Below are 21,900 nucleotides of genomic sequence, written 5' to 3' on the forward strand. Positions count from 1 at the left end.
AATTCCTCTGCACGTTGGATGATCAGAAGTGTCGAAAGAAAAGTGTGTGAGTAGTAAAGGAGACACAAGAAACAATGGCACAGGAGGAGAAAGCTGGAGTTTTTCCAGTTCAAGATGTTACTGGGAAGGCAGACAAGGCCAACCAAAAGTCACTATTTTTTCTACTCTCTGCAAACTCTTTTTAAATTTCACCCCCCATATACCTGGTTTTGTGACTTGAAAAATACTTTTGCTGTGCCTTACAAAGAATTTGTCTTTTACTACTTCCAAGTCTAGACATAATTCATCACCTATAACCGTAGCATCCTTTTCATGTCTGTGAAAAATACAGCACTCTTCAAAACTTGGTACAAGATTTAGTACACCCCAAAATGCTTCTACACCAGCCCCAAGTAATCCAAAGTAGCTATTCTTTCAACTCGATCTCTGTTTCCATGTTTGTTAAAATAGAATCAGTGGTTTTCAAACCTTTTTACCCACAAGTCCCATGATTCCCTAAGGCCTCCATTTAAGGTTACGCAGGTTGGTTACTGCCATTTTTGTCACTGTCTTTCTGGTTAACACCTTTCAGAGCGATACAGTATATAACCTGCCATTAAAGGTGCCTATGCCCTTCCCTGAGAAGCCCCAGAGGGACAAAGTTTGAAAATCACTGCACCAATATTTTCAATGCGTATAATCAATAAGGGACTAAGTGCTTAGGACATCAAAGCATTCCTTGTGCTGTGCTTAGTCACTCAGTCGTTTCCAACTCTGTGTGACCCCACGGACTGCAGCCCATCGGACTCCTCTCTCCAGGGAGATTCTCCAGGCAAAAATACTGGAGTGGGTTGCCATGCCCTCCTCTAGGGGATCTTCCCAACCCAGGGCTTGAGCCAAGATCTCCCCCATTGCAGGCATATTCTTTACTGACTGAGCCACCAGGGAAGCCCTTAAATCAATAAAAAAAAAAATAGAGGTTATGCAATCAAAAACTTGGCAAGAGGCTTAAACAGGAACTTTTCAAAATAAAATACATATCCTTTGGCCAATCAACACTGAACAAAGGCTCAACCTTGTGAAGAATCAGAATACTGAAAGTGACTGCTACTGCTAAGTTGCTTCAGTCGTGTCCAACTCTCTGCAACCCCATAGACGGCAGCCCACCAGGCTCCCCCGTCCCTGGGATTCTCCAGGCAAGAACACTGGAGTGGGTTGCCATTTCCTCCTCCAATGCATGAAAGTGAAAAGTGAAAGTGAAGTCCCATGGACTGCAGCCTACCAGGCTCCTCCGTCCATGGAATTTTCCAGGGAAGAGTACTGGAGTGGGGTGCCATTGCCTTCTCCCACTGAAAGTGAAAATCATAGTAAATAACCATTTCACACCTTCTAGATGAATGACAATTAAAACAAGTCTGACAGTATTAACTATTGACAAAAATGTGGAACTACAAAAACTCAAATACTGTGGATGGTATTGTAAACTGGTACAACACTTGGAAAAGAATTTGCCATTACTGGGGATCTACACAGCCTATTCCTATTCCATTCCTTTTCTACTCTCAGAGAAATGTGTGCACATGGGTATCAGGGTCGACGCACAAAACTGTTCTTAGCAGTACTGTTCATAATAGTTAAAACTGGAAAAAATCCAACTGTCTGTCTATGTAAGAGGGTCTGCTACAATGGAACACTATGAAATACAATAGAATACAATTTTTCTTGGAAATAATCAACTATCACTATGTTTAATAACTTGGTTGAATCTATCACAAATATAACACTTTCTCTGGACCAAATGAAAGCGTTAACATTCTTTTGCAAACTGTTTCATATTTTATTTCATGGGTCAATTTTTGTTAGTGTCTCAATGGTATTCCTACACTGGGAACATTGGAGACAGAAGAAAGAAGAGTTGGATTAAAAGAATAGCTGCAGCATTGTGGACAACTATAATCTTTTCAAGATAGGATCATGAGACCAATTTGGGGGCTCATTATTACTTCTTGGAGTCCCGGATTCAAGCAGTTTCCACATAAGATGTGGCAGTCTCTGTTTTTCAAAAATGGTTGTAGCCATATGTTCCACCCCATGGGCTTTTCCAGAATCTTGCCCCTCCTTCATCTCCTCACCTCAAATCCTGTAGACCATTGTGTGACTGTGTGAGCCTGCATCCTAAAAGTCAACACGGTTTCCACCTGACTCTCTCACTTTTTCACCCATGGAACTCAGACTTCATATTGGGAGGAAATTTAGACCATGTGAAAAAGAATCAAAGTCCCTGGCACCAGCCGGTGGCTGAGCGCCCCGCACCAACTTGCCAGCCATGTGAAGGCACCATCTTGGAAACAGCTTCTGGGTTGCAGTCAAACTACCCCAATAATATGGCACTGAGCAGAGACCAGACTTCCCTGCTGAGATCTCTTCTAATGCAGACCTATGAGCAAAATTGATTGTTGTTGTTAAGCCACTAAGTTTGGGGCTAGTTTTTTACATAGCAGTAATAGCCAGAACATAAGAGAAAGGGATATTCCTGCTACAATTGTCCTTGGAGTTATGTGCTGCCAAAGAACGTCTTCTGTACCCTCCCCTCTTTCTTCCTTATCCTGTTAGCATTTTGCAATAGGAAGTAAACTAGACTTAGTGGAAAATCCTTAATGTAATAAATACTTAGTTTGTCTCCAAATGCAGGAAAAGGAGAATTCTAGTTAGAAGAAGCACCTTTTTTTTTTTTCTTTCTTTCGTTTTGTTTTTTTTTTGGCTTAGTGCTTTTGAGGATGTCATTATCAAATCGTGTATATTTTTTCCCTTTGTGTGCCTAAGAGTTCATTTCTGGAGGTATGGTAGGCCAAAACTTCTCATTATTAAAAGCCTGCGAACAGTTTCTAAAGGTATTTTCCATGACAAAATAGGGAAGTGGGTGGGCCAAACTGCAAACATGTGGGCTAATAATCCTTTCCCATATAAAAAATAAAATATCAGATCTAAGGGCTTCCCTGGTGGTTCAGACAGTAAAGAATCTGCCTGCAATGCAGGAGACCTGTGTTCAGTCCCTGGGTTGGGAAGATCCCCTGGAAAAGGGAATGGTTACCTACTCCAGTATTCTTGCCTAGAGAATTCCATGGACAGAGGAGCCTAATGGTGGTAAAAAAAAAAAAATATATATATATATATATATATAATTTTGACTGTTGCCTCAGGTAAGGACATACAAGTACTTGCCCAATAGCTCCTTTGGGCTTCCGCTTTGACTTGGAGCACCAGCAGAAAAATTGAGAGGTTACACTTTGAAACATGACTTTGTTTTCATCAGCCTTTGAGGGCCTGTTAAGTCTTCAGTCCGGTTACTTTTTATTTTAAACTTGTTTCAACCAAGCAGTGCAACACAGATCAAGGCCTGGATAAATATTTGTGAATTGTTTGAACTTTGTTCTGTGCCCTTAGATACTCTTAGGAAATCAATTGTGGACTTTAAAGAAGTTTAGAGATTTCATCACCAAAACCAGACTAATTCAGGGACCACTGTAGTAGGAACATGCGAGGAGTATGTGTATTTGAAAGTCTGCGAATCTTGTATGTGAGGAATGACATATAAATTTATACCCAAAATAATCCTTTTGAAGCAGTTTGAAGTCTGAAGATTGAGATTTTAGATGACTTTTCAAGAATATTTAGTTACAGCCAGCTTTCACATGATCTGCCCTTGTATTCTGCTTCTCCATTTGCTTCTAACATGCCTCTCTTATTCTGCAGCTCTCCATGGTTCCCTCTCTCCCCCTCCCCCTCCTTCCCCTCTCCCCTTCCCCTCCTGCCCCATCACCAGGCAAGTTTTCTTCCAACTGGATCACAGGGAGGAAGTGACTCTCTCTGGGGCCAGTTCACTTGTGTAATCCTGAAAGGGGAGTATGGGCAAGGGTCAGGGCCAGCTGGCCTGTTGCTAGCTGCTCTAGAGATTCTTAGGAAAATCAGGTTTGTAATTCTGGGCCCATAGGCCCAAGACAGAGCAACTTCTCCAGTAGAGGGAGGGTGGCATCGTCTAGGCAGGCTGATTTCTCTCCGATGACACATCAGCCAGGGTCCTCTGACTCTGTTGATTTGGGTTTGATTTGGCAGGTCACTTAACCCCTGCTTCCTCCACTTCCTCGGCTGTGAAATGGGGTCACCACTTCCTAGTCAGCATCACAGGACTTTACAAAGAGAAAATTCTGATGACAAGCAGTTTTGCAACAGGAAGAGCTAAAGCTTCAACGCTCAATTGTACCAGTTCCCACGAGCTGACCGTAGGCTCTGCTGGCCTCTCCCTGCCTCAGTTTCCTCATTGAAAATCAGGATAATAATAGGACTCATCTCAAAGCTGCTTTGAGGATTAAATGAGATAATATTGTACTTGAAGTACAGTATCTAATAGCCTTAGTACATGTTATTTGTTTCCCCTGATCTGCAGCTCATTTTACCATTTAGTATGTGTACCAGAGCACTGGAATAGATAAGAGAATCCTACAATGAAAGAGAAAAACTCTCTCACTTTACAGACAAGAAAAAAAAGAGAGAGAGAAAGATGCAGTGAGATTGGGTAACTTGCCCAGGGCTTCTGATTCATTAGTGAGAGTGAAGTTTAGGGCTTCTAATTGTTGGGTCAAGCAAGCCTCCGTTTTCACTCCTTTGAAGGTTGTGCTGGTATTTCTATCCCCAGATAACCCTTTCGAAGTCTGATATTAACCCTTAGACCAATTTTGACCATTAAGCAATACATTTTCTAAGTCTCCAGCAGTCCCAGGAAACCTGCAGAAAACCTCCACGAAAGCCACCGCCTCCCGCAGCTCCCTGCAGAAGGCCAGGAAAGGTAGCTGGCTCAGAGACCTGAGGAAGCCACTAACGGGGACAGCAGGTGAGGGGGGAGGCCGGGGAGCTGCAGCTGCTGGGAAAGGTTGCCCTAGTAACCAGGCAGGGCTCCATTCAGGAAGTGAGCCTAACTCCAAGATGCAAAACGATCGCCTTCACGGGGGCTCCTGCAAGCACAAAGGCACCAAAGGAACGAGGGCCGGCCCGGAGAAAGGAGGCGCGGGGAGAGGTGGGGGCCCACGCTGTCATTTACAACCCTCCACCTTCCAGAGAAGAAAGAGAAAGAGAATAGCTCTTTGAATCTTCTGGCCTGTGTGAACCGTAAAAATCCCCATTTAACATGAGGCCCTTTGTGGCAATGGAGAGAAGCTGGCCCCGACTCTGTTCACCAGCCTTATGAAACAATATACCAGGAGAAGGGGGAGAAATCCCTAACATTGCAACTTTATGGGGGCCCTCAACTCTCCTTGCTCCCTCTCTTTTATTTGCACTGATGACAAAGACCATTTGCTACCAATTTATTGGAAACTTTTTTTTTTTTTTTTCACAGCTTGAGCTGCTTAAAGGCAGGGAGCTCCCTCTCCCCCAAATCGATGTCAGACACTTGCTGAATGGGCTGGGCTCAATTATGCTCCCACCGCAAGCTCAGCTCACACTGTGACCCTGCATGGCTTCCTGCTATTCATATGTGTTACTTCCCCTTTGTGGTAATGGCTTGTGGCATTCGGCCAGAAAACATTATTAATTTCAGAAGTGGACTGACAAACAACAAGCCCACAGTGAACCGAGAGGAAGTGCCAGGGAGGCCAGCTGTCGGCCTGAGCAGAGCCGAAGGAACTCAGTGTTTGCAAGTTCTAGAAGGAAAGGAGACGATAATCCACAAAGAGGAAATGCACTAAAATTATCCACCGCCCGTATTAAAGAGAGAAGAAAGAGAAAAGAGAAAAGAAATCAGAGAAAAGAGAAGGGAGGAGAAAAGCACACAGCTACTTGAGCTGCAGCTGGACAGGAAATTGCTAAGGCTGCTCGCAAATCCCTACTTTGAAGAGGCAGTTTAGGGAATGCCAGGAGCGGAAACCGTTCAGAACCGGATTAACACGAGCCAAGTTGAACTGCAACCCACTTCTCCTTTCGGAGCTCCGGCTGACTCAGGGCACCCAAATGGGAGGGACTGACTTGGTATTTTTCTGCACTGTTTCTGCCTTTTGTACATGCTTAGCTGCTAAAAGTCACACGGGACAGCTTGATACAATTGCCATAGAATCAGGGTTATTTGCCTCCTAGCAGATAATCCAACTGACATCTCACATGTACCGTGTGAGTGAAAAGCTCATTTTTCTCTCCACTGCAGACAAAGGGACTAAGCTCATTCAAAAGGGGCTGGAAATTATGTTCTAGTTCTTTTGATTTCATACACTTTTTATTTTGTGTACTTGGTCACTCGAGACAAGGAGAGGGATGTCCTGAGGGAAATGACAGAATATTAAGCTTTTACCTTGAAAATTAATGGTTCAAAATAACCTCAACATAAAAAAAAACTTTTTTTCAACAGGGGTTTCTGGCCCACATTCTAAATTAGTTACGCATAAAGCACATTAGGACAAGAGTGGTGATGCTTCAAGCGCTAATGTGAAATTGTGGCCACGTCCAGACTCAGGGAGAACGCTGAGCTGTGGTCTGCCATGAACACCAGAAAGGGGAGACACCATCTGATTCATTTACTATTCCAAGACTAGAATTTGCAGGTAGAAGTGCCAGTTACAAACCAGAGAAATAATTATCTCTACTTTCTTCCTGCTATGTGTATTACTGAGCAGAAGACCCTGTCAGGGAAAATCAAGAGAGGTTAATGCTGTCATTTTGTTATTCTGATGCCTTCTCTTTGTGACTATTCATGAGTATCTAAATACTGTCATTTCAGAAAGCTATGCTCTTAGTACACTATTTTCCTTCAAGAGGATCACGGTTTTCTTAAATAGGCCAGACTTACTATATTTTGTCCATAGGAATGATATGAACTTCCCTGGTGGCTCAGATGGTAAAGAATCTGCCTGCAATGCAAGAGACCCTGGTTCAACCCCTGGGTGGGGAAGATCCTCTGGAGAAAAGAATGGCTGCCCACTCCAGTATTCTCACCTGGAGAATTTCATGGACAGCAGAGCCCCGCGGGCTATAATCCATAGGATCACAAAGAGTCGGACACGACTGAGAATTTCACACTGACACTCATAGGAAATGATATAGTCAATCCCTTCCATTACATCACTTTTACTTGAAGCAAAAGGTTAATTTCATAAACTGTACCTGAAGACTTCTTGGAAATAGTTTGAGATGAGAACTTTGCCCCAGTATTCCTACATGTATTTTAAATAATCCAGTATCAATCCCCAAATGAAAAATCCTAAAATTTATCACTTCACATCCAAGTACAATTAAGGAGAGATTTAGAAAAAATACACATTTGATAGCCAAAATAGTTATTTATTAATAATTTAAGGTTTTACATTCTTATAATAAAATTTCAGCTCAGAACTTTATACCATGAACATATGGAGCCACTTGTCTCCTTCCTTCACAATCATATGCATGTCGCCTATCGAATGAGTAGTACCCATGCTCACACACACACACACACACACACGCTTCCAGTTTCACACAAATTGTTTTTTAAAAAGGAAAGAAACCAACCCAAAATATTGCATTTGAGGTGACACTCCCTGAAGAATTTTGTACAGAGGTAAGATACTGTTTAGCACAGCTGAAGTTTCAACAACAACAAAAAAAGTGAGCCCATGATTTTGGTGTCTTTCCAAGATATCCCCTTTGAGACAATACAAATCAAAATATTTACAGAGATAAGGCAGAATCAAACTACATTAAGGAGAAAAAAAGTCACAAGGAAGATATATGAAAGAGACTGAAGACTGCACCATAACAAGGTCTCCATGATCATTCAGTGTCCATGAAAATGTCATTCAGAATTGGTAACGTTGAGCATGCTGCAAATATATCCTTTGGATTCAAAAAGAGCAAAAGTTTCCATTGTTTTTAAGTGGCAAACTGCTCTTTCTCCCTTTGGATGATTTCTTTTAAACCCATCAAAGGAAAAACACAGTTCAAACAAACACTGTCAAGTGATTTAAGATCAAATATTTACAATAATCAAATGGAATATGAGATTCATTTGATTGATTATTTATTTTTGTTTTTCTTTTTTTTTTTTTTTTGCAAACTGATACTACAAATACAGAGCTGAAACCTCTCTTTGGCTCCTCTATATGCAAAATTGAATCGGTCTTCACTGAAGACAATATAGAATCAGTTCCAGATGCAAAAGAAACAGTCATACAAGGCCCTAAAGAACACATGCTCCTACCCTACCATTTGGTCCTACCCTATGTACCTGGAAGTCCTCGAATCCCAGTCCCTGCAGGGGTAGGCTGTACACAGGGGTGTGGAGCAAACCTACTGCCTCTATCTATACAGCAGGTCCTGTTCTTCCAACAGGAAGGGAGCAAATCTCTCCCTTGGGAATAACCAATGCCATACGTGGTAACCTTGTCTAATACAGACAGCTGGTGTCCTGTTGACACCTGGGGCCACATACAAAGAGAGCAGCCTGGCTGATGCTGCTAAGAGAAACTGCTCAAGATCGGCTGGACACATCCCAGCGGGGGGTGCCCTTCACGTGGATTGCAGAGAGTCCACCTGGTAGACATTCTGGTTGGAGGGGGTGGTGAAATAGAGCTGCTGTGTGGGGACGCGGTTGTCACAGGGGCTGCTCAGTCCCAGCGTCCTCTCGAAGTCCAGCAGCTGGCCCATGAAGTTGAAGTTGGGGGAGATGTTGGATTTCTTCATCTTCACAATGTCATAAGCATCGTTCATCGACAGATTGAGCTTCTGCATAAGGTAAGCCACAGTCACAGTGACCGAGCGGCTGATGCCAGCTAAGCAATGCACCAGGACGCCACAGTTTTTGCCCCGGGCTTCATCTGTAAACAGAAAAAGAAAGGGAAAAATATCAGTAGACCGAAAATCCCCCTTTGTGAACGATCAGTCTAAAACCTGAGTAATAATAATACTAAACATTAAAAAATAATTGTGTGTGGCAGCTGAGCCCTGCAGGCAGCAGAAAATGTATCACTGGGCTAAAACATGTACACTGGGCACAATTACATATTTCAGATATTTTCTGAAAAGGGAGCTTTTGTATTAAGTTTCTGCCACACAAAACCCCTTAATGTGTGCATTCTTTGCCTCAGCATGTGAATACCAGAAACCCTGCAATATGGTCGTGAATGCCTTTTATACAGACAAGCAGACTGCAAGGGTCTATTAAATTATTCTCCAACTGTTGTGCAGCGAACAATGGAGGTATTCAGGCATTTCAGAAAAGAGAGAGGGAAGTCACAGGGGACAGCCCATTAGGAGGAACAGGATGTCGACATGGCCTGAAAATGAGTTCCTTTGTAATAGGAAATGCATTACAATGCCTGGAGATTCGCTTCTCCAGGCTTTCAGCCCACAGTTCTTCCTGCTGGGCTCAGGTTACCCTCACTGTCTCACTGTGAACCGGTATCACAGTAACATTTAGTTGGATTACAGCATCTCGCATTCACAGAGCTTTCCAACAACTAACTTGGTGTCCTAAAACAACTCCCAGGTCGTTCTTTTAAAATTATTAAGTCATGCTAGGATTCCTGTTTACCAAGAGTACTTCTACCGGGCCCTCCTCCAGTCCAAAGATGGTGGGAAAATCCTGCTGTCTACTTACAAATGGCCCCTCTTTCAAACGACTGGAGTCAGTCAAACAACAGACAAAATTTGCAATACACCTGTGGTCTGCAACCTTGTCAAAAGGCACTTTTTTTTTTTTTTTTTAAGGAAGAAGATATACCAGAATCAAGAACGGTCCTGGAACATTTGAGACCTGCAGTCCCACAAATTAGCAAGCAGCGAGAAAGATGAACAGCTTAAACTCTAAGAATGGTGAGGAATTCTGCGTTTAAAAGTCTGAGCAAGAATTGTTCATTAGTCTCACCTATGAAAGAAATGGCCTCAGGGAAAAACTGGGACAGGTTTTGGCTCCAGTGATCCGAGATGGGGATCTGCTTGTATTTGAACTCTCCTGCATTCTCAAAGAGATTCGGCAAGTTGGGGGTGACGTTCAATATGTACTTGATGCCAAACTCCTCCAACACGTCCAGGTTGGTGGAGTCCTTGGCACAGCCCAAATAGAGGAAGGGCAAGATCTCCACAGGGAAAGAAGGCTGACTGTTGGACAGCGGGCTGCCATCCGAGTCCGTTGCACTATTGGGGTCTCGGTCAAGGTCAGACTCAATGTCCGAGGAGGAGTCGGAGCTGATCCGCAGGCCCCCGAGCCCCAGCACTGGCAACGGTGGCGAGCTGCTGCTACACGAGCCGTCTAGATTGGTCTCGCAGTGCAGGGCGAACTCGGCTTGGAACTTACTGAAACCACCTGCCAGGAGGAGAAAAACAATCATGTAACCCGAGATCCCGTAGTAGTTTTCACAGCTTTGAGAGCCACAGCCGCACGCATAAACACACCACAGAACCCTACCAACCCCCCCTACACGCGAAACTAAATGTAAGAGAAAGACACTAAATGTGCACCCTTGGGAACAGAACGAACGGGCCCGCCCACCCTGGGAACCCTCATTCTTTTGAATCCGGAAATGAACAAAATGGCAACTTTTCCGAATATCTTGAAGGGCTAGAAGGTGCCAATCTGCACCACAACCGTCCTGCAAAATCTGAATCAAAAACCGAACGACAGAAAGTAGGGAAAGAACATTTCGGGTAGGAAGCAGAGGTGGTTAGAAAGAAATGGCCCAAGAGTGCGGCCGGAAGCGGGCCGGTTCCTCGCGGGCCAAGCTCGTGGGTGCCGGACGCACGAGGGTTCGCAGCCGGGGGACAGGCAGACAACCCCTGGCGCAGCAGTGGGTTCAGAAGCGCCGGCCGAGCGCCCTGCCTGCAGCTCGCAGCTCGGTGTCCTCCGCCTGGCCCCCCTGCGCGGAGCTCCCCGGCTCGTACCTTCCAGGTAGAACGCCCGGCATCCCTCGTCCTTGAGCTTCTTGAGCAGCAGCCCGAGCACCGACTCGCCGCCCGTATTCTCGTTCCAGTCGCTGCTGCTCTCATCGTAGAGCACCACGGTATCGGTGCCGCAGCGCCGGGTGAAGCGGTCCCGGTCCTCGCCGCGCGTGAATAGCGCGCGCACCGGCAGGCTGCCCTTCTGCAGGCGCCGCAGCATGATCCCTGGAATGGCCACGTTGATGGCGGACTCGATGTGGGACGACTCGTACAGCTCCTGCGGCCGGCAGTCCATCAACAGCAGCCGCTCGTTGCCCAGCTCCAGCTGCTCGTTGAGCCACGCCACCGTCTTGCTGATCGCCATTTCCGACGCGAAGGGCACGGGTCTGAGCGTATCTATCATGGGGGTCGAGCTGCCGTAGAGGGCGGGGTGCCTATCAGACGCCCCTCGGGGCAGGCAGAGGCCGAGCGCGCCGCGGGAAGCCGCCGCTCTCGGAGCGGGGTTGGAGTCCACCTCGCCTTTCCCAAGCCGGGATAGCGGTTGGGGCAGGCGAGACCGAAGTAAAGCCGGCGGTTCCCTCTGCACCCGGCTGCAGCCGCTCGTTCTCGGTGTCAATGAATCTCTCTGAATGAAGCTGCCCAGACAGTTTTGTTCCTCTAGGGTGAATGAAATCCAATTAATTCGGACTCCGTGCTACAGAGAAGGGAGGAAAGAAAAGAAAAGTCCAGCGGCTCCTAATCCCTCCCTCCAAGACTGCACCTCAAATCCACCCGGCCGTCTTTCTCCTAGGATTATTCAAACCTCGATTGCTCACTCTCTCTTGGCCTCGGCGCTCGCACACCCCCTGCGCAAGGCAGCTCCTCAATGGATACAAACAGCGAGCGTCTCAATGGATACATTCTCCGGGCCAGCCAATGAGCGCTCTGCGGAAGGGGCTGTTGCCGTGGGGACGGGCCGGCTGGAACAGGTTGTGTTGATGAATTGTTAATGAGTTTGTCATTCACAAAAACGGAAAGGAATTTCCGCTCCGGATAAGCCCCAGTGCAAACAAGCTGCAACAGCGGGCTCCGCGGGAGGAAGGAGAAAGAAGAGGAGGCGGCGGCGGAGGAGGAGCAGGGCACACAAACCAGGGCACTTCAGTTGTCTCATGTTTCCTTCTGTTGAGAGTTCACACTTCGCGTCGGAACTTTTGCGCACAAATGGTGCAATTAGCGGGCACAAAAGCCCTTGTTCGCGACGCCTGTGAGCGCAAGCTAGCTTTAGAGAAACTTGTGCTGACTTTTTCCCTTTTCTTCCTTTTAAACTCATTTGCACTGGAGTTCACCATTGCCCACCCCACCCCGCCTTAGGCAGTGTGTGTGGCGTTTGTTTGCCAGTTTTAAAAGCCCAGCTCTGTTTGCTCTGATGTTCTTTTAGCCGAGGCTCTGTTGGGGCTGGTAAACTGCCTGGGCTTTAGTGACCGATGAGGTGTTAAATGCTAATCCAACATCTTTTGAAACAAACCAGGATTTTGTTCAAACATTTTTAAGCAAGCAATCAAATGCTTGGAAGTCCAGATAATAGGAAGCAAGCCTTTTTTTAAAAAAACGGTGTTTTAATTAATTTTTTAAAAACCAGTGGAGACTGCCGGAACAAAGTCGTTGGGCAGTCTGATGCTTTTATTTCTGGGGCGGTGTGGGGCGTTATAAGCCATTGTTCCGGGGATCCAAGCACCCCCTCCCCGGTCCCCGCAGTCACCCACTGCGCGCTGGGTGGTAGTGCTCGTTAATCATTTCTGAGCAGCGAGCTCAGCTTCCAGACACAGGAGCCTCCCTGGAGGGGCTGCCTGGACGCGGTGCACCCGGGCACGCGGAGCCGGGCCGGCTGTCCCCACCATCCGCAAAGCATGGGGAAGTCCTCCCGCAAAGCCTGCAGGCTGCGGGGGCTCAAGTGGGGCTCGCCGATTGGTTTACTGTAGACCGAGGCATGTCAGAATGGAGACACCCGGACAATCCGCGCCGGGTCAGCCCCTTTCTTCGCGGGGCAGCAACCCCCTCCCTTGCAAGTCGCCGGGCACTGGCAGAACACTGCCCCCTCCTGCGCGTTGCGCTCCCCGTGAGCACCCGCCGCCTCCGCAGCCCAGTTCAGCTGGCGCCGAGCCTCTAGGGACCCTGGGGACCGGTGGGGGACCGAGTGCGGGACTTTGGGCTCCAGTTCTGCCTGGGGCGGGTGTGGGGCGAGGAGTGCGTGCCGGGTCCCCTGCTCCAGAGGCGACCTGGGGATTCTGGGGAACGTCTCGGCCGCGCTGCATAGCCAGCAGGTAACTGGGGAGGTGCTGGCCAGACCAGCGATCCGCGCTCGGCTGGCGTACCACGGGGTGGGGCGGACTGCCGGATAGAGGCGTGACGGGTGGGGGCCGCGGCGGCGGCGGCGGCGGCGGCGGCGGCGGCGGGGAGGAACACTCCCAGCGCGCACAATCATATTGTTATATGAAAGTACCCGAGCCTGCTGCTCCCGAGCGGAAAACCACCTGTGTGCGGCCGGCGCGGCGCGCAGGGGGTGGAGGTGGGGGGTTGCGGCCGGAAGGCGCGGGCCCCAATCCGGCCGCCCCTCCCTAACCCCGGGCGGAAAGAGGCCGCGCATTGTCCCGTCGCCGCCGCCGCCGCCGGGGAGGCGGAAGCGGAGGCAGCGGCTCGGCTGGGAGCGGCTTTTCCGAGCGCCCTCGCGGCGCTCTGCGCCCACCGCGGATATCTCCGGGGGCACCTGAGGTCGCGGGGTCTCCCCAAGCTAGACGCCCTGCACCCACGGGCCTGCCTGCTGACGCCCCCGCTCTAATTTGCATCTTTAGTCACCCGCCTCTTCCCTGGTTTGGAGAATGTAGGCTTAAAAAAAAAAAAAAAAAGGCGGCTGCTAGGCCCAGGTTGCCAATTTTGGAGCTTTGCTGCGGTCGGGCCGCCCCTGGAGGAGCGTGCTGGGAGAAGGTGGGGTTGCAACGCTTTTTGGCTCCCTGCGCCTTTTTTGGGCATCTGGTGGAACAGAACTCGCATGTTTCACTGGATACCATCCGGTTTGAGCTGGAGGAGGCCTGCGCGGGAGGTAACGCCTCCGACCCGCCCCCACCTGTTGCTGATGTCCCTTTCTGTTAATGGGACCTGGAGGCCAGGAGCCGAGAGGCAGGATACCCTGCAGCGGAACTGAGACGTGCAAAATCTTTCAGCCCAAGCCCTCCAACAGTAAAGGCAGGGAGAGAAGTTGATTTCCATTTAGCCATTTTAAAAGTGCAGTTACCTGAGCCTAGGCATCAATTTGGGGTGATGGTCGCAACACTTAAACTTGAAACATTTAGCTTTGCCCATGCGTCTGAACCCTTCAGCTCCTCTCTAGACATTTTATAGAATGGCCTTCTAACCGGTGGGTCTGAAAAAGTGCGGTGTTAAAAAAAAAAAAAAGGCGAACTCCGGGAGTTGGTGATGGGACTGGGAATCATGGCGTGCTGCAGTCCATGGGGTCGCAAAGAGTCAGAGACGACTGAGTGAACTGAAGTGACTTGAAAGAAAGGGCCCCTGGGGTGGCGACGGCCCGAGTTTGAAGGGGTCCGTCCCCACCCCTTCCTAAATGTGCGACGTTGATTATATCCTCTACCTTTTTAAGCTGTAGTCTTCCACGTTGGCATAAGGAAATTGATAGAATCTCTGATGATTGAAAAGGTAAAGTGAGATGCCCTAAGACGTTGTTGGTCTGTCATTAAGCATTGGTATTATTTTGATCTTTCTGAATTTGGAACCTGCAGAATGGACCCAGTCCTTTCCATCCCAACGATGCTGTGTGAGGCCTAAGAACCCGCCTGGAATTCCCTAGTCTCAGGAGAAATCCTCTGAGGAACTGCGCTAAGCAGTGTAATCCATCGCGATTCAGATGTCAAGAAAAGCACGTGCTGTGACAGACCGGCACCAAAATCCTTTAAACCAGTTAGATACAAAATATACCCAGCTACCTTTCTAACTTCTCCCTACTGCTTCCCTCTTAAACACTCTGTACCCTATGCTGATATAATTGAAGTAATAGGGGTAATGGGCATTTACCACACATTGGCTGCTGCTGCTGCTAAGTCGCTTCAGTCGTGTCCAACTCTGTGCGACCCCATAGACCGCAGCCCACCAGGCTCCCCCTTCCCTGGGATTCTCCAGGCAAGAACACTGGAGTGGATTGCCATTTCCTTCTCTAGTGTATGAAAGTTGAAAAGTGAAAGTGAAGTCGCTCAGTCCTGTCAGACTGTTAGCGACCGCATGGACTGCAGCCCACCAGGCTCCTCCATCCATGGGATTTCCCAGGCAAGAGTACTGGAGTGGGGTGCCATTGCCTTCTCCGCCACACATTGGGCATGGTCTTAATTTGTGTGTTTACATACAGTATTTCCATCAGTCTTCAGAAAACCCATGCAAATTATTCCCGTTTACAGAGATTAAGGAGTTTGCCTGAGGTCAGAGGGTAGCAAATGGTGGGGTGGGGATTTGAGGTCTGACTCTTTACAGACCCTTAAGGATTACCATGTATCCGTATTAGAAGGCCTGTGGAGACCGCACCCACCACACTTCCTTATTCCTCCTGAAGTTTGAAAGAATCAAGGTCTGCACTTGTGAACTGAATTTTGGCCACCAGGCTTTTCTGGGCTTCATGTTTTATGTTGCTCCTTCCCCACAGATGTCAAGGATCAAAAGTCAGGCTCATTTCCTTCCTGCTCCTTTTCCATCCGGTGGTTTTCTTTTTCTTCATCAGTCAACCATTCAATAAATGCGCGTCTAGCGTTCTTAGCGTATGTCCTGGATGCTTATCCTCACAGCCACCATTACTGATGGGTGTTGGTGTAGCACCCAGGACCTGAGTTCAAATCTTAGCTCTGTCTCCTAAGTAATAGTTTGACAGAGGAAAGTCATTTAACCACTCTGGGTCTCCATTCATTCATTCACCCATTTATTCATTTACTCTGGATTCCAGGAAGGCAGTCGTGAGTAAAACAGGTAAGAATCCCGTCTTCCTGGAGCACACGTTGTAGTGAGGACAATAAACAAAATAAATAATTATACAGCATATTAAAAAGGGAAAGTGCTACAGTGAAAAATAAAGCAAGGAAAGGAATTCAGCAGTATGTAAAATGGGGAATAGTTAGGCCCGCCCCGAACAACTGTGAGGGTTAGGGACAGCCAAGATGACGCAAAAGGCACAAAGTAGGTACTCAATGGATGATGCTTTTTAAAATCACTGCTACATTTCTGCATAAAGCTGGCTGGCTGTTGCTGATTATCCTGCTTTGAATCTCATTCTGGCCCTGTTGCCAGGGCTCCCAGGAAAAGCTCTCTCAGGAGAATTCCAGTGACTGTGAGAACCACAGGCTTCTTTACTTCCGGAGGCCTCAGTTCCCTGCTTAGGGTATCAGTCACATATAGAAGACTGTGTTTGAAGGTTGCAGAATATGGCCAGTCATCTCTGCTCCGTTTTCACAAGGGCACAGAAACAGTTTCATAGATCCTGCTGTCCCTCTGCGTGTGTGTTTGTGCATGCAATGAGCACCTGTGCTGAATTCTTCCTCGTATTTCCTCCTGGGAAGTTCCTTAAAATCTTGTGGCTATAAACGTTTGCTTGGTTATTGGAGAAGCATTCCAACTTGGCAGGAATTTTCCTGCATTTGCGAACACTTGTGATTTATGAGACCTAAAAGGGTTGGTACGACCTTTAATCTTCTTGGAGTAATCTCTGTGAATACAGTGACATTTATTAACACATCATGTGAAAATAGTTAAACAGATTTTCACCTAATATGGAGAGCGTGTTTTGGAAGATCAAACTTAAAATGGAGCCTTCTGGCATATCCAGGATTTGGTATTTTTAGGGGTCCTGGGGAGGCCCTCAAAGTGACAGTCGAGTGAAGTCAGGCAGAGAAAGACAAATATCATATGATAGTGCTTATTTGGAATCTTAAAAAAAAACCGGGTACAAATGAATTTATTTACAAAGCAGAAGTAAAGTCACAGTTGTAGAAAACAAACTTACCATGAGGAAAGGGGAGGGGAGGGATAAATTGGGAGATTGGGATTGACATATACACACCACGATATATAAAATATGTAACTAATAAGAACCTGCTTTATAGCACAGGAAACTCTCCTCAATATGCTAATGATTTTTTGAGAAAAGAACCTGAAAAGAGTGGATATATGTATATGTATAACTAATTCACTTTGCGATATATCTGAAATTAACACACCATTATAAATCAATTATACTCCAATAATTTTTTTTTAAGTGACAGTCAGTGACTTTCAGGACAGCTAAACCTCAGAACAGAATTTAACTGCATTTGAAAAATATGTTTGAAATAATCTGACTGTAAATAAAGGGCATATGGGTTCACAAGGGCTTCCCAGGTGGCACAGTGGTAAAGAACCTGCATATTCACAATGGAATATTACTCAGCCATTAAAAAGAATGCATTTGAATCAGTTCTAATGAGATGGATGAAGCTGGAGCCTATTATACGAGTGAAGTAATTCAGAAATAAAAACACCAATACAGTATACTAACGCATATATATGGAATTTAGAAAGATGGTAATGATGACTCTATATGTGAGACAGCAAAAGAGACACAGATGTAAAGAAGTCTTTTGGACTCTGTGGGAGAAGGCGAGGGTGGGATGATTTGAGAGGGTAGTGTTGAAACGTGTATATCATCTTATGTGAAGCGGATCACCAGTCCACGTTCCATGCATGAGACAGGGTGCTCAGGACTGGTGCACTGGGATGACCCTGGGGGATGGGATGGGGAGGGAGGTGGGAGAGGGATTCTGGATGGGGAACACATGTGCTCCCATGGCTGATTCATGTCATTGTATGGCAAAAACCACCACAATATTGTAAAGTAATTAGCCTCCAATTAAAATAAATAAATTATATTAAAAAAAGAAAAAAAAAAAAGAACCTGCTTGGCCAATGCAGGAGACATGGGTTCAATTCCTGGTCTGGGAAGATCCCCTGGAGGAGGAAATGGAAACCCACTCCAGTAGTCTTGCCTGGGAAATCCCATGGACAGAGGAGCCTGGCGGGCTGCAGTCCATGAGGTCGCAAAGAGTTGGATGTGACTGAGCACACGCACAGGAGGTTCACAGATGTATGCTGAGCTTTCCTGACAGGTGCCTCAAAAAGACAGCAACTTATGTCAGAACAGCAGGAACTGTACAAGAAGCCCAAATCTCTGACGATAGGAAACCCAGGTAATATACAATGATGGGCTGTGCATGGAGAAAACCAAAGGGAGTTTCAAATACGAGCACCAAATTAAAATACCATGACTGCAAATCCGGGTTTTCCAGCTTACCGCTTCCAGTGTGGCAGCTTCATGCAGCTTGCCCTAGGGTCAGCAGCAGGGAGCTTATTCAAGGGTCTGCAGGATCTTACTGAAGGCAGGTTAACAATTTCCCCAGACAGTGCAGCACTGAAGGGAAAGGCGGGAGAGCTTAGATGGTGACTGACAAACAGCTAGAGTTCCAGAGTCACGGCCACAGTCTCGTGGAGGGGGCAGACGGAGCTTTCCTGTAAAAGATGGCGCTTCCTCACCTTGCCGGAATGATACAGCCTGAAGGAAGATAGGAACTCCTGTGAAGTTCAGACCTTGACCCCAATCGGGCAAAGCTTCTAAACCTTAGGTCTTTATCATCTTTCGCCTGTTTCTGTTTCTCATCATCTGATGGAATGCCCATTAATGTACTTTCTGGATCCCACAGAGATTATATCAAGAATATTGAACATAACTTTGTAAACTTGAACCTAACTTTGGAATTAGTTTCTAGTAAGGAAATTCACGTAAAGCAGTGTTGATTTCTTCCTTCAGAAGCTTTTGTCCTTTTCCTTCCAAGGGGAAAACATTCATTGATTTTTCCCTCTCATCCTTTATCAATTTTTTGAGGGGGGCCCCCCTGTGTCGCATAGCATGTAGGGTCTTAATTCCCAGAGCAGGGATTGAACTTGCGCCCTCCACAGTCAAAGCACTGAGTCTTAACCACTGGATCACCATGGAAGCCTTTCCACTGACCCTTTATTTTCATAAAGTAGGAAATGTAAAAGCGCATGTAAATACATATGGTAGAAATCATCAGGAGTTTGGCGTCTCTACGTCAGCAGTACAGCCAAGTTCATTTTCTGTTGGTTTCTTTTCAGTTTTCTTTTTTGTTTTGTTTTGGGAAAGCAACGACGGCACTTTGCTTCCCCTTGTACTATTTCCAAAGCCTCAGCAAGGATCTTTGGTGAGAAATTAGGCCTTCCGGGGAGATGAGGCCTTATATGTACTCATCTTTCCAGAACCTTCCCTGGCCTAGTCATGGGGCCTCATGTGTGAAGGACCCTGCACACTGGCCATGCTGCGTCTACACGCGGAACATTTGCCTTGCACCTCCTTATGTGGGCCGTATTTCCCCGGGAGACTTTTTTCCTCATCTTGCGTTCCTTTATTTATGCAGGTGTGAGCAGTACAAGTAGTTGTTGTATAAGAGAACTGATTATTTTTCTAAGTAGGTACTATTTCCTGCCAGCCTGTTTTTGCCAGCAGTCAATGGAAACGGCTGTGTGTCCACAACGCAAGGACTGCTTTAGCTCCGTTGATCACATGTAAGAACTCACTGATTCCCCAAGAATATATCAGTGGAACTCCAGAGGCCTCCAGTCTCCAGTCTGCTCCAGTCCTGCTTTGGGCCATTTGGTGAGCTAATTACAAAAGTTGTATTTGGATAGACCATGAAAATAACAACATAAAGCTACAATTGATGCTACATCAAGCTTTGTACATGTTCAGTCTAACTACCCTGGTAATTCTGCATAACAGGAATACTGTTATCACAGTTTTATAGTGGGGAGGGCTGGCCTCAAATATCAGATCATTACCGTGGAATTCAAATACCTCAGTCCCTTCAAAGCTTCTTTTGTACACCTTACTCCCTGCCTGATAAGAGTGACTTCATACAACCTGTCATAAAAGAGCAGCGTCTACTGTTTTTGTTCAGTTTGATCTTGCAGGTCAAGACTGGAAGTTCTAGAGTCAGACCAACTTGGATTCTAAACCTTTCTAGCATGTGACTCTGAAGGACATCGCATAATTGTCCTATACCTCAGTTTCCTTATCTCTGAAGGGAGGGAAGTTTATCAGAGGACTATTGTGATAAATGAGTTATATTTGTAAAGGGGTTAGAAAAGTCCTGAAGCAATACTAATTCATTGATAGTTACGTGTTTTTATTATTCACACACACACATACAGCTCTTAATAAATGTTGATTGACCTGTCTGAAAAGGGATCATATCATGAGAAACAATACAGTGTCAGTTCTGTTCTTAGGAATAGAAAGAAAAAAAAAATTCATGCAAGATTCTTAAAGAAAAGTGTTAAAGAACAGAGCCCATTGCCTTACCACCCCTCTTAGTGGCTATTGTACGCAGCCTAGATTTCAAGGTGCCTAGAGATAAATAATTAAATTGGGGATAAATAAATTGGGGAGCTTGGGGACATTGGTTGTCTCAGAGGGACTTCCCAGCAGTCTGGGACTGCAGCAGGCACTCTTCCCCTCCATCTCTGATGGCTCACAGCCATTCCCATTGCCTGCACAGTCTTGTTCTTCACTCACTAAGCCGTGTCCAACTCTTTGCAACCCCATGGACTGGAGCCTGCCAGACTCCTCTGTCCATGGGATTTCCCAGGCCAGAATACTGTAGTGGGTTGCCATTTCCTTCTCCAGGGGATCTTCCTGACCCAGGGATCGAATCTGTGTACAGATTCTTTACCACTGCGCTGCCTTGGAATCTCCCTGCACAATCTAAACGAGGCAAATTGGAAATCTACTGGCGGAAGCAATGCAGCCATCCTCCGTGATCTGGATTTGTTGTCGCTGATACTGAAGGTTTTAAGGCCTCCTGCATCTAAGAAGTCTCTGGGAAGTTCCTTCCTTCCTTTGATGTCTCGCCTGGCAGGAGCTTTTCAGGTAGAGGGAGAAGGAGCTGAGTCAGAACTGAGTATGAGAGCCACTCTCCCATGAATGGGAGGAATCTTCCATTTGTGGGTGAAGGGTGCTTTTGCTGAAGGCCGCATGGTAGAACCACACCTCGCCTGCTCAGCACACTTGCTGTAGTAATTTTTGCACATGCGTGATTTCAAAGTTATTTTTATTAAATGTCTGACGTATGTGCTTTGTGTGTGTGTGTGTGTGTGTGTGTGTAAGTTTGTCAAGTTTTTCTGGAGCCATCAGAAATTTTAGATTCTTTTCAAAAGTCTAAACCCTTGCTTGGCCGTGCCCCCCCCCCCCCCCTTAATCCACCCCGCTGGCCTGACCAGTTTCCCAGGGACAAAGCCTTTATAATGGGGATTTCTCTGCCCTTTTGTTAGAGTGTCTATATGGTAATTTCCTTTAGGTAATTCAGTATAGCTCCTGTAGTACTCTAATGCTGTAAAGATGGAGAATTAGCTGTGACATTCTCTAGTTAGACTCAGTGACCTGTGAGGTTTTTTTAATTTGCGTAAAAAAGGTTAAAAAATTATTTCTGTTACTGACATTGGTGGCACTTGCGATGTGTCATTGTTAGCAGATGCCCCTCTCTCCATGGTCCCAGAGGGATAGAGAAAGAAAGGCACTCTGGATAAGAGCCAGGTGGCATGAACGAAGGTTTGGAGGCAAGGACAGCTGTGCATGAGAACTGGAGAGCAGGTGAGCAGTTAGAGAGGGTGTGCATGTTCAGTCGCTCAGTCATGTCCCACTCTTTGAGACTCCGTGGGCTGTAGCCTGCCAGGCTCTGTCCATGGGATTCTCCAGGCAAGAATACTGGAGTGGGTAGCCTTTCCCTTCTTCAGGGGATCTTCACAACCCAGGGATTGAACCCAGGTCTCCTGCATTGCAGCCGGATTCTTTACCATCTGAGCCACCAGGGAAGCCTCAAAATACCGGACTGGGTAGCCTACCCCTTCTCCAGGGGTCTTCCCGACCCAGAAATTGAACCCGCGTCTCCTGCATTTCAG

The 21,900-nt window shown here is 46.7% G+C and overlaps 1 protein-coding gene across 2 annotated transcripts; it reads right to left on the reverse strand.

Annotated features, from left to right (window-relative positions):
- Nucleotides 1-7,281: 7,281 nt before the first annotated feature.
- On the reverse strand, nucleotides 7,282-11,739 carry DUSP6 (dual specificity phosphatase 6). Of its 2 annotated transcripts, XM_010804772.4 has the most exons (4): nucleotides 11,675-11,739; nucleotides 10,876-11,566; nucleotides 9,863-10,300; nucleotides 7,282-8,813 (listed from the first exon to the last, which is right to left on the reverse strand). In XM_010804772.4, exons 2-4 carry the CDS (start codon nucleotides 11,273-11,275, stop codon nucleotides 8,506-8,508), a joined length of 1,146 nt encoding a protein of 381 aa, XP_010803074.1. In that variant the 5' UTR covers nucleotides 11,276-11,566; nucleotides 11,675-11,739; the 3' UTR covers nucleotides 7,282-8,505. The 2 variants fall into 2 exon arrangements, with proteins under 2 accessions (XP_010803074.1, NP_001039660.1); NM_001046195.1 differs by having other exon boundaries at nucleotides 8,049-8,813; nucleotides 10,876-11,727.
- Between the last annotated feature and the right edge of the window lie 10,161 nt (nucleotides 11,740-21,900).

This window comes from Bos taurus, chromosome 5, assembly GCF_002263795.3.
Source record: "Bos taurus isolate L1 Dominette 01449 registration number 42190680 breed Hereford chromosome 5, ARS-UCD2.0, whole genome shotgun sequence".
Classification (NCBI taxonomy): Eukaryota; Metazoa; Chordata; class Mammalia; order Artiodactyla; family Bovidae; genus Bos; species Bos taurus.